Source organism: Dasypus novemcinctus, chromosome 18 (assembly GCF_030445035.2).
Source record: "Dasypus novemcinctus isolate mDasNov1 chromosome 18, mDasNov1.1.hap2, whole genome shotgun sequence".
In the NCBI taxonomy this organism is placed as follows: domain Eukaryota; kingdom Metazoa; phylum Chordata; class Mammalia; order Cingulata; family Dasypodidae; genus Dasypus; species Dasypus novemcinctus.
The window spans coordinates 57,092,184-57,105,473 of record NC_080690.1 but is presented as its reverse complement, the minus strand read 5'-3'; the positions used below and the strand labels follow the sequence as shown (position 1 = coordinate 57,105,473).

Here is a 13,290-nt window from a genome sequence, read left to right as displayed (position 1 = left end):
TCTGCCATCATTCGGTACAGAGGATATCACACTTAAGATAGAAGGCTTAAATAATTTTACACAACTTGCTTTAAATAATAGCCTCAACGGTATATTTTTCTTATATACAGAAATTACTCTAATGCATAATGGCTTTAGATATCTTGACAGTTTCACAAGGAGGGATATGTGCTAAAATAAAAACTGAGTGTTGTTCCTATATGCCTAATGAATTTGAAAATGTAACTAAAATATTAGAACATATGAAAAGTCAAGTTAATGCAATAGATGCTTACCATCCCCAGCCACCCACTTTGGTATATTTGCTTTATTTAGCTGGCTTCTCACGGGAATAGGATCATGGTGTCATTCAATATTACAAGCAGGACTAATGATATTACTACTAATAATGGCAAGCATATTTATCTTTAAAACTTGTCTCTGTCTCTTAACCCAGCCTTGTCATAACAGAATTATTGAGACAACATTAATACCCCAGGCAAAACTTGAAGTTAAAGAATATACAAACAAAAAATAATATGTATAACTACAATCTAAGAAGTCCCATTCCCCCAACTCCTAGGGTCAATGCACCTTTTCAGCATGAAGAAATCAGAGCAGTGGTTATCCAGAGATCCTTAAGATTAGGAAAGGAACAAACAAAAGGGGAGAGTTGTAACCAAGAGTTAAAAATTAACAAATGAGACTTATATAGATGCTTTATTCTTATACTTCCAATATATTATAGAATAGCCAAAAGTTAATACCTGAAATTATGGGAACTCTAGCGTAGTCTCACCCTTGTATATAGCTGCTATTGTGATGGTAACCACTCCACCCTACCCTATTTTAACACATTTTAGGCCATTAGGGCCATCCGAGCACCTTGCTATGCACTAGCAATAAACTCTCTCTCTTTGAAACCTCAATGTCTCAGGAATTGGTCAACTGAAGTGCATCTGGCAAAGAACCCCACTTTTGCTCAGTATCAATTTGACTAACACAATTAATGAACCAAGGATCACGTATCAAATATTGGTCTCAAAAACAAGAAAATACATATTATTTTTAAGGACAAATAGAATATTTAGCAAAATTGACCACCAAGACTTAAAGTGAGTCTCAAAAAACTGCAAAGACGACATATGAAACATATTGCCTTCTCTATGATGCAATTAAATTATAACTCAATAACAAAAATTCTCCAAGTAATTCATGGGTCCAGAAGAAATCAGTTAGAAAATCAGAAATGACTAGCCCTACATAGTAACAAAAATACTACATATCAGAACAATTGGGATATTGCTAATATATCCTTATATATCCTTATATAATTATAATTTTAAAAAGCCTGGAAACAATGAGTTATGTATCTAACTTTAAAAGTTAAAAACAAAAGAATAGGATAAGTAAATGTAAACTGAATGAAATAATAAAGAGAAGTACATAAAATTTCAAAAGATAAATTAGAGAAAATCAGTGAAGTGAAAAATGTCTGAAAACAGAATCCAAAAGCACATTAAAAGAATTACACACCACAGTCAAGTGGGTTTTATCCCAAGTATGTAAGTTCACAAGAAAATCAATTAGTGTAATAAACCACACTGAAAAATTTAAGAAGAAAAAAAATCACACAATCAGCTCGATTGATGCAGAAAACGCATTTGACAAAATACAGCATCCTTTCTTAATAAAAACACTCTAAAAGATAGAAATCAAAGGAAGCTTTCTCAATATGGTAAAACCTACAGTTAGCATTATACTCAACAGTGAAAGAATAAGACAAGGATGCCCACTGTCATCCCTGATATTCAACATTGTACTAGAAGTTCCAGCTAGAGCAATAAGGCTAACTAAAGAAATAAAAGGCACCCAAATAGGAAAGAAAGAAGTAAAACTTGCACTATTTGCTTATGATATGATCCTATACCTAGAATCTCCAGAAAAATCCACAACAAAGCTACAAGAACTAATAGACAAGTTCAGCAAAGTGGTGGGATACAAGATTAATATGCAAAAATCAACAGTGTTTCTATACATTACTGATGTGCAATCAAAGGAGAAAATTAGAAAAAATCTAATTATGATAGCGGCTAAAAGAATCAAATATTTAGGAATAAACTTAACCAAGCACATAAAGGACCTGTATTCAGAAAACTACAAAACGTTGCTAAAAGAAACCAAAGAAGACTCAAAGAAATGGAAGGATATTCCATGTTCATGGATTGGAAAACTAAGTATATTTAAGATGTCATTTCTACCCAAACTGATTTAGAGATTCAATGCAATCCCAATAAAAATCCCAATAGTCTTTTGTGTAGAAATGTTAAAGCCAATCATCAAATTTACTTGGAAGGGTAAAGGGCCCCAAATACCAAAAATGTCTTTAAAAAGAAGAACAAAGTTGGAGGACTCTCACTTCCTGACTTTAAAGCATATAATTTAGCTACAGTGGTAAAAACAGCATGGTACTGGCACAAAGATAGACAGATTGACTAATGGAACCAAACAGAGAACTCAGAAATGTACCCACACATGTACAGTCAAGTGATTTTTGACAAGGCTGTCAAGCCTGCCCAGCTGGGACAGAACAGTCTTTTCAACTAATGGTGCCAAGAGACCTGGAGATCCATATCCAAAAGAAATAAAGAGGAAGCCTATCTCACACCCTACATATACCTTAGTTCAAAATGGATCAAGGGGGAAGCGGACTTGGCCCAGGGGATAGGGTGTCCGTCCACCACACAGGAGGTCCACGGTTCAAACCCCAGGCCTCCTTGACCTGTGTGGAGCTGGCCCAAGCACAGTGACGCAAGGAGTGCCTTCCACGCAGGGGTGTCCCCCATGTAGGGGAGCTCCATGCACAAGGAATGTCTCCGTGCGGAGAGCCACCCAGCGGGAAAGAAAGTTCAGCCTGCCCAGGAATAGCGCTGCACACACAGAGAGCTGACACAACATGATGACGCAACAAAAAGAAACACATTTTCCCATGCCGCTGACAACAACAGAAGAGGACAGAGAAGAACACACAGTGAATAGACACAGAGAGCAGACAATGGGGGGGAAGGGGAAAGAAATTTTTAAAAAATAAAATAAAACATATCAATAAAATTGATTTGTTTTTGAAAAAAGAACATTAGCAAGAAAGTGAAAAGATAACCTACAGAATGGGAAAAATAGTTGCACATCAAATAGCTGGTAAAGGTGTATACCAGATACCTGAGCTACAACACAACAATGAAAAGAGGAAAAAATGTTAATGGCCCATGGGCTTTAATAGATATTTCTCCAAAGAAAAATATTAATGGCCAATAAACAAGAAAAAATACTCTATCATTAGTCATTGAGAAAATACAAATCAAATCCACAGTGAGATGCTATTTTGCCCTCAGTAGGATGGCTATTTTAATAATGGAAAATAACAAGTGTTGGTGAGGATATAGAGAAACTGGAACCTTGTGTATTGCTGGTGGGAACAGAAAATAATCGCAGTCACTATGGAAAACAGTTTTTTGCTTCATCCTAAAGTTAAACAGAATTACCAGATGACCTGGCAATTCTACTCCTAGGTATCTGCCCAAAAGGATTGAAAACAGGGACTTGAACAGTTACACATACACCAATATATAAGAGCGTTATTCACAATGACCAAATGGTGGAAACAACCCAAATGTTCCCACAGATGAATGGATAAACAAAATGTGATATTATAAATAAAATGGAGTAATAGTCAACCATAAATAGGTAAGGAGTACTAATAGATGCTATGAAATAGATGGACCTTAAGAACATTATGCTAAATGAAATAAGCCAGACACAAAAGGACAAATATTATATGATTTCACTGATATGAAATCCCTAGAAAAAGAAAATTCATAAAAACAGCAAGTAGATTAGAGTTTACAAAGGGCTTGGGAAGGAAAGAATGGGTTACACCAATGCTTATAACAGCATTATTCACTGTTCACTTAATGGGTACAGAATTTCTATTTGGGATGAGTGAAAAGTTTTGGTGATGGTAGCACAACACTGTCAATGTCATTAATGCCATTGAATATTCACTTAAAAATGGTTAAAATGGCAATTTTTATGTTCTGTATGTTACTACAATAAAATTAAAAATTTTTAAAAAGCCACCAGCTTTTTATGTTTTCTGGTAGAACTTGTCAGGGTGACCCTAAACCTTATTTAGAAGCCAAAGAGCACACAAGTAACTCTGAAGAAGATAAATAAGATATAGGGACTTATCCTAACAATAGTCAGTCTTATAATAAAGCATTTTTATTATGACAATGTGGTGCTGGTATGAGGAAATAAAATATACACCAATGGAATGGAATAGAGCTCAAAATCAGACCCATGGATATACTAAACCTATATATATTTAGAGGTTTAATTCAGAATAGTGGGCAAAGAGTGATTATGTTCATTCAGTAAATGTATGGTATTTTTGTTTTTCAATAAGTCTAAAGAAATTTAAATTCTTACTTCAAATAATCCTCAAAATAAATTCCAGTTGGATTATGGACCTAAATATTGGAGGAAAATCTTTAAAATCTTTATAAGGCAGTTTGAGAATATCTATATGACCTCAGAGTATACATTAAAACAGAATAAAAGGCAATTTGGGAATATCTATATGACCTCAAATTATATATTAAAACAGAGTATAAAAAACATAAACTACAAAGGAAAAAATTTAAAAATTCAAGTCCATTAAAATATAATATAATACATATATACACATATATACATATATACACAGAATTCCTATTATTTATTAAGAAAAAGACAACCTCCCCCAAATGGGGAAAAGACTTGAAAAGGCAAAAGAACAAACCCAAATAACTAACATAAATATGAAAAGATCTCAATTTTTTAAATAATCATGAAATAAAGATCAAAATTATAAGGAAAGAATATTTCATATCTACCAGGCTAGCAAAAATTTTTTAAATCTGTCAATTCTGAGTGTGGAGCAATGGGTACTTTTACACAAATACTTTACAAAATAATACAAGCATTAACTAGTAAATTCCTAGTTTTATTCTCTACATGAATTCCAGCATATGTGTACCAGCAGTCACATATAAGAAGGTTCATAATAATAATTATAATAGCAAAAAATTTAAACAATTTGAATGGAGAATGGATAAATTATGATCTACACAACAGGAGTGAAAGAAAAATCAATGATCCATATCTATGAAAATCAACTTAGATGAACCTCAGGAACATAAGTTTGTATGGAAAAAGTCATAGAATACATACACAATATATTTCTATCCATATAAAGTTGAAAACATGCAAATATAAATATTTTGTTTAGGGTTCTCTATATATGTGATACTGTATTATAAAGAAAAGTCAGCAAATGATAAACAAAACTGTAGGGTAATGGTTATGCCAGTAAGGAGTGAGGGGTAAAACATGGATAGGGGGTGGTGGAGTGGTGTATCATTAGGCAAATGGCATTGACAATTTTCTACTTCTTAAGCTAAGAAGTAGATACATGAGTATTTGTTCTGTTATTAACTGTATACTTATCCTAATAATGTGTGTGTGATTTGTTTACTACTACAGATAAATAAAATCTAACCATATACCCTTTGACATTACAGTTCCACACCAAAAATGTTTTTTAGGAAAAGAACAAGCACATGAATGACTGGGAGAAGAGATGGGCAGAGGTGTGGTGGTAAGCTGGGAGTGGTGTTGACAGAGATGTTTATATTAACTGATTTTTCTGAATTTTAGACTTCCATTTAATCCATCTCACACCACAAAACTAATCTCCTAATCACCTCTTCTCCTTCAAATGTCTTCCTGCTTCTGACTCCTGTTGTTAAAGACCATTATTTTCCCAGTTACCCAGACTTCTTTGCCTCTCATATTCTCCAAGGTTCCTATAAGTCAGCTTTTTCTTCATATATACCATCTATAACTACATAGTTTCTCTGCTACCAATCTGACAATTCTTTGATTACTTATATAAATATATAACACACCAGCATCCTGCAAGTACTTTGTTCAAAGTACAGATTCAATAAATGTTAGTTAAAGGAATGGAAGAATGAATGAACTGATGACTCAAAGAAAACTGAGGCATCTGAAGGTAAAATAATAAAAATAACAACAATAGCAACAATAATAATAGCAGCTAACATCTGCAGAGATCTTATTATATAAGAGAATTTGTTCAAAGCACTTTATAAGTATTGTCCCATTTTACAGATAATAAACCATAAGCACAGAGAGGTAAAATGACTTGTCCAAATTCCACTACATGTAAGTGCCAAGATTTGAACCTGGTAATTCAGTTGCAGTTGTTCTTAGGGCTCGAAAGTTTATCAGATAAACACACAACTTCTCTAAAAGAAAAAAAAAGTTTCAAAAAGAGTTTATCAGACTAGGAAAAGATTTTTTAAAGACTCAAAAGGCTTATGAAACTCAGAAGGAGAGGAACTCAGATAACAGATTAATGAATTACTAGAAAGAATGGGGCAAAATGTGAGGAGAGAGACAGAGAGAAACAGCAAATTGGGAAGAATATCCTAAAAGGCCCCAAGTTTCTATTAGAACATTTGAGAAGAACATGCCAAAAAGGAAAAGTGAAGAGGTGATACTTTTGAGTCAAGATGAGCAGTCACCTGCAAAGGTTTTTGCCTGCCTGTTTCCTTTTCACTCACCTGAACACAGGCCTTTTGTCAGTTCTCTCTTCACCATCCATGGCTCTTTCCCTTGCTCCAACATTAATATGACACTTGGCTTAGAAAAGCAAAGTCCTGTATACATGAAAAGAAAGAGAATTTAGTCATGCTTTAGATATTCTAGAGTTCACATCCAATCTTTTGATTATCAAAGAAGAGGGAGTTTATAGTACGCCAGAGAAAATTGTGTAAAGGACATATATTAGAAGGATAGGGAAGATGAAGCTTTAGGCATAGATTAATAATAGACCTATCTACGGCCAACTCCACAAATATTAAAGCATTTCTTTGACATAGGAAGCAGGCATTCAGTCATTCAGCCAAGCACTGCAAATGCTATCCCAAAATTCACAATGTGATAGGCAAAGGGCCCCTTGGAAGCAGATGCTGAATTTTGCAAGGGGAAGACAGCCTTACCTAGTGACACCAAGATCCTGTAGTTTTCCATCATCACATTACTGTACAGATGCCTTTGAGAAGAATTCAGACAATCCCACTCCTCTTGGGAGAAATCTATGGCCACATCTCTGAAGGTTACCAACTCCTGAAATGAAATAAATAAGTGAAATGAAATCATCTCACCTCTTAACACGCTCACCTCACTCACTCTGCCCCAAGCATACTATTCTCTCCCTGATATTACATCCTCAAATATGCCAAGCAAATTCCCTATCAGGGTCTTTGAACTTCTCAGTTTATACTATATACAATAGCAATACACCTTCTCCTGGTCCCTATTTCCCTAGCCCTGCTTTGTTTTTCCCCCACGGCACTTATTTAGTTATTTATTATCTGCCCCACGACCACATGCACTAAAATATAAGTGCCATGAGGACAGATTTTTTGTGTTAATTACTGCTACATCCATAGTTACCAGAACAATATCTGGCATAAATGAGGCATTCAAATATTTATTGAATAAATTAAATTAATGAATGAGTGGTTTGAAAAATTCAAGGAGCTATAAGGGGTTCAAATGACACCCGAAAGTACTTGCTGTATCTCTGAAAATTGTGCTAGACGAAAAAGAGCAAATCAGCAACTCCAATTACAACTCAGTTTAATGCAGAGTACGTAAAATTTTATGTAAAGAAATGGGTACTTCAGTTATAATGCTGCTTCAGCCCACAGTGGCAGGGCAAAGACTCCTATAAAACTTGGAGCAATACTGGGATTCAGGTGGATTCCAGGTTTCTATAACATGTCCACTTGCTGATAAAACTAGCAAACATTATGTATTTGTATTTGTGTTTTATTTTACAAAATTAAAAGAGGTGAAATCTGTCAAGGCAACAGAAGACAAGATTTCTTTTTTTCATTTAATACAATTTTGTCATAGTTAAAGAAACTATATAGAAGTAAAATTTTTCAAGTGATTTTCAACACTCAGTAACCCTTTTTCTTATTTAATTATATGAAGTACTAAGTGAATATCTCTTTCTTTGCCCCAACAATAACACCCCTCAAATTTGCAGAAATGATCTCCTGTTACCAGTTTGGTTTTTATGGTATATATGCTTTCCAAAATGTTTTCCTATATTTAAGTATATAGAATAAATATAAAAATATATACTATATAAACATTTACATATATATCCATAAGACATATTTTTTCATTCATTGATTTAAGTTAACTTATATAGACAACAAAAATAATTACAATGTCAATATAAAGACCTTAAATTCTAATCTTAAAATATCTGACCCCTAATAAACAACAATAATGTGTGATTTCAAAATCCATTCATAATTATAACCAAACCAGTCTGAAGCATAGCAACAGTTCCCTTCTTACCCTTACAGAAATACAGTTCCCAAATGAAAAGACTACGTTCACTGAAGCCCTGTCATATTACTGTTTAATTTCCCACATCACTTGTACCACAGCAACTGGAGGTGAGAGAGGTGATTTCTTTGCTCCTCACGTTTGTTTCCATACCATTTTCCCTCCCTTCTCCCTAAAAGGTGCCTAGTTTTAAATCTCATTAAATCAGCCTATTATCAATCGCTATCCATCCTTGTTATAGTTATCTACCAATTCCTGGTAAATATCAATTCTCTATCATTTCTTGAACACTACAGTCCTGGCTCACTGTCATTCTCCCCAATGCTATTTCTGTCAAATTCTGCAGTCTTTTCAATATCCATCTATGACAGTTTGAGATATATATGAATCCCAAAAAGAGAAAGATTATGTTTGTAAATTAATCTATTCCTCTGGTTGTGATACCCTTTGGTTACATTAAATTCAGTGAGAGGCCTCTGATTAAGTTTACTTGATAAAATAAATTTAGGGCTTCTGATTGGGCTATGTCAGTAAGGCATAACTCAGGTTGAGTGCCTGCCCCCTTGGTGAACTGATAAAAATGGACACTCACTCAAAAAGATGCTGAAAGAAAGAGCTCTGTCATTTTTTATCCTGGGGCCCTACAGGAGCTATTTGCCTGATAGCATGCAGCTGATCCTTGGAAGAGAAAGCTATAGAAGACCCAGAAAGAAGTAAGCCCTATGCCAGGAGTGAGAGGAAATCCTGAATGAAAAGCCCCATATCAGCCTGCAGCTGAGAGAGAGGAAACCAGAGGGAAAGGCTAAACCCTCATGGAGATCAGCAACCATCTTGCTTCACCTCGTGGCAACTGACTTTGGTGAGAAAGCATCATTGAGTTGGACTCGTTAGAGCCTTATAATTGTAAGCTTTTACCCCCAAATAAATACTCTTTATAAAAGCCAACAGATTTCTGGTGCTTTGTGTCAGCACCCCTTTGGCAGACTAATATACTATCTTTTTTTTTTAAGATTTTTTTTTTCTCTCCCCTCCCACCCCCACCCCACCACCCCCCCACCCGGTTGTCTGTTCTCTGTGTCTATTTGCTGCGTCTTCTTTGTCCACTTCTGTTGTCAGCGGCTTGAGAATCTGTGTTTCTTTTTGTTGCATCATCTTGTTGTGTCAGCTCTCCACGTGTGCAGCACCATTCCTGGGCAGGCTGCACTTTTCTTTTCGTGCTGGGCGGCTCTCCTTATGGGGTGCACTCCTTGCACATGGGGCTCCCCTACGCGGGGGACACCCCTGCGTGGCAGGGCACTCCTTACGCACATCAGCACTGCACATGGGCCAGCTCCACACGGATCAAGGAGGCCCGGGGTTTGAACCACGGACCTCCCATGTGGTAGACGGACACCCTAACTGCTGGGCCAAGTCCGCTGCCTATACTATCTAAATGATCTCAACAACCTGGCCTCACAGCTCTCTGCTCCTCTTTCTTCCAATAATCTTGTTCTCCACACTTGTTCAGTGATTCACTTCCATGACCATGCCCTAGACCTTGACATTACCAATAAGTTCCAAACCCTCCATAATCTCCATATTCATTACCCTATTCTGACCTCCCCTGTCTATATTCCAACTTTTGTCCTCTGCTACCCCAAGTAGAACAAGTAGTAGAATGGGAGGAATTAGATGAGGTGAGAGGGATGATCAGGGACCAGATTATGCAGGACCCTACAGGCCAAGACAAGGACTTCAGCATTTATCGTGAATGAAGTGGGAAGCCATTGGAGGGTTTTGAGAAGTAACAGGATTAGTTAGCAAGATAGAAGTAAAGTTAATGTGTACTTGTTTGGAAAAGCAGGAACGTATCTCAGGGAAGAGAAAGAAAACACCAACTCACCTGGTACATGGCTCTGAAAAGCCCAACAGACATTCTCTCCTCCTTCTAGCTCTTCTCCTGGGAAATGGCAGTGTCCTTAGATAACTGTGATGGGGAAGAGAACATGGGAAACTAGGTCTTCTTTACCGCATCCAAATTACCAGCTTAGAATTTCTAGGTTTCTCTTTCTTTCTGTTCCACACTTCTCTCAAACAGAATAAGAGAAACCTAAGAGTTTGCTTGCATGCAACTTAAACATGCCTAACTCATTTTCTAACTTATTATTTTAACAATATAGTTAATCTATATGTTACAGATAAAGGCTCTGAGGAACACAGTCATTTACATAAAGACACATAGCTAATAAATAACAGCAGGAAGATCAAATAAATTTAGTGGTGGTATATGCACAACAGTGTGATTATACTAAAAGCCACTGATTATAAGCTTTGGATAGATCATGTGGTGTATGAATATATCTCAATAAAACTGCTTAAAAAATAAATAATTGTGCAAGAATAGCCAGAAATAGCAGCTATGTACTGCAGGAGGAGCATAGAGAGATCAAATGGTGAAGAATTTTCTTGCTAGTTTGTTTATTATTATTACTGAAATAATGAAAATGCACTAATGTACTACTGATGACTAAGGTGATGAATGCACAATTATGTCATCATACCAAATACCATTGATTATGGATAAATTGTATGATTTATTAACACGTATCAATGAAACTGATTTGTTAAAAAATGAAAACAAAGTAAATATTTTTAGAAAGATCAAATAAAGATCTGCTCGACACCAGTCATCTTCCTCTCCTCTAGATCAGTGGTTCTGAAACTTGGCAGCACAGGCATCGTTTGGCCCCTCACAAACCCACAGAATCTTAAAAATTGCAGCGCCAACCACCGTCTTACGCCACAGTAAGAAGACATGGCTAGAGACTGTCTCACACGGTCACCCTCTCCCATATCTCCAGCCTCAAAAACTCAGGTATCACAACCGACCACCTCACTCACACACCCAGTCACGAAGAGGCTGCGGGTACAGGCACACTGGGTGGCAGAGTACCAACACACACATAGCCCCTCCTCTCAGTCCCACACTATGGCACAAAGCATCGTCTCACTCGCACCCACAGTCACACAGACGCTACGTGTACGGGCACCTCGGGTGACAGCCTCACACGGTGCCGTACCAACCATCCTCTCACATGTAGAGCCACAGAGGCAGCGGGGACCGGCGTCCTAGTGACCCAGAGGCCCCACCTCAGTCCACACATTACCTTCAGAACTGAACTCCCGGAAGATCCGTCCCCGCCCGAGTGCTCCGAGAAATCTCCAAACGGGCCTCACCCCTGCCCTCCCAGTCTGACGGAACCAGGCCGGGGGGCACGGGGGACGCGGAAAGAAGCGCCTCCGCTGCCTCGGACCCCGGAGAACACAAAGGGGCGGCCGGCCGGGCGCCCGCGGGGACCAGTGGGAGATGTAGTCCGGGGCAGAAAAGCTGCTGCAGCGGCCTAGCTGCGCTCCGGCTTCCTAACACCTCCCGCTCCGCCCCCGGGGTCCTCCCGCTCCCGCTTCGCTCCGGCCTTCCTGAATGGAGTCCAGAATCTGGGATTCCACTCAGCTCCGACCCGCGCCACGGGAACCGACCCAGAGTCCTACACAAGACAGTGCAGGATCGAAACGCGCAGGCACCAGCGCTTTGCCAGCCTCCCTTAGCAACTCCCGCAGGGAATTTAGAGCCGCAGGATTACCCGCAGGGAATGGGGTTTGTTATGTGCGCGCGCGTTTGGACTTAAAATGGATGAGGGGCGAGTGTCCACCGTAGCGCCGAGTACCCGAAAGAAGTTGGGGGTAGAGTGCGCAGGCGCACTAGGCTGCTGCCCAGTGCCCGGCTCTTGCTCCCTTGAGGGTTACCTTAGAGACAGGATAGGCGGGTTTAGGATAGAGAGTGTCACTCTTTGCCTGGGGTTCTTGAATTTGTAATTTGCGTTGATGGGTATGGATGTGCGCCCCCTTCCAAAAATGACCCTTCTACCAGGTATCTTCAAGGCTCCATTGTTCCCTACATTCAGAAACAAATGTCACAACTTCTAACAGGCCTTTCTTGATCACATCTCTCCCCTGGCATGTCATGGCTCCTTCCTTCATCGCATTTACCACTTTAGGACGCATAGTATTTATGTTTTAATTTGCTGTTTATTGTCCTCCCACAACAAGGTTCTGTCATCTCATTGGGATTTTGTGAGTGGTTCATGATCTTTTAATTCTGTGTGTGTGTTTCTGAGGGTGTGTATAAAACTTTGTGTCTTGGGAATGAACTTGTTCCATGTCTGACTATGTGTGTGACATTTTCTGACTGGTGAGACTGTGTTAGGATAGAAAGGGGCTGATTGAAGGAGAGTGGAGTAGGATATGGTATGATAGTATGTGTAGCAAACTGTGACTAATAGGATTAGATTAATGAATGTGGGATTGTGTGTGGAATTCTGCCCTGTACCTTTACTGTGTGCCAGATGATGTCTTAGGTGCTTGAGTTAGACACAGTGAAAAAAGACCAAAAAAAAAAGTAAATAGAGGGAAGCAGAAGTGGCTCGAGCAGTTGGGCGCCCACGTGGGAGGTCCCAGGTTCTTCCCCGTCCCTCCTAAAGGAAACGAGCAAGACAGGGAGCTGATGCGACAGGCCAGCATGGCAAGCTTATGCAACAAGATGTCACAAGGAAAAGACACAAGAAGGAAACACAATGAGAGACACAAGTAGGAGCAGAGGTGGCTCAAGCCACTGGGCGCTTCCCTCCCACATGGGAAGTCCTGGGTTTGGTTCCCAGTGCCTCCTAAAAGGGGAGCAAACAGCAAGTACAAACAACCAGAGGTGGGGGTGGGGGTGAGGGTGGGGGTGGGGATGGGGGAGGGGGCAGAAAGAAATAAATCTTTAAAAAAATAAAAGTA

At 38.5% G+C, this 13,290-nt stretch overlaps 1 protein-coding gene across 2 annotated transcripts in view; it reads right to left on the bottom strand.

Annotated features, from left to right (window-relative positions):
- The window catches only part of ZNF570 (zinc finger protein 570), a 51,121-nt gene extending 38,915 nt beyond the window's left edge, over nucleotides 1-12,206 (bottom strand). The window contains exons 1-4 of one of the 2 annotated variants that reach the window (XM_071209565.1): nucleotides 11,622-12,206; nucleotides 10,358-10,441; nucleotides 7,107-7,233; nucleotides 6,669-6,764 (exon numbers count right to left, since the gene is read on the bottom strand). Coding sequence is in view for 1 of the 2 variants with exons in the window: in XM_004458801.4 (XP_004458858.1) it covers nucleotides 6,669-6,764; nucleotides 7,107-7,233; nucleotides 10,358-10,390 (256 nt within the window). In the remaining variant the exon portion in view is untranslated. The remainder of the gene's footprint in view (nucleotides 1-6,668; nucleotides 6,765-7,106; nucleotides 7,234-10,357; nucleotides 10,442-11,621) is intronic. The other variant, XM_004458801.4, reaches the window with a different exon arrangement.
- Nucleotides 12,207-13,290: the final 1,084 nt, after the last annotated feature.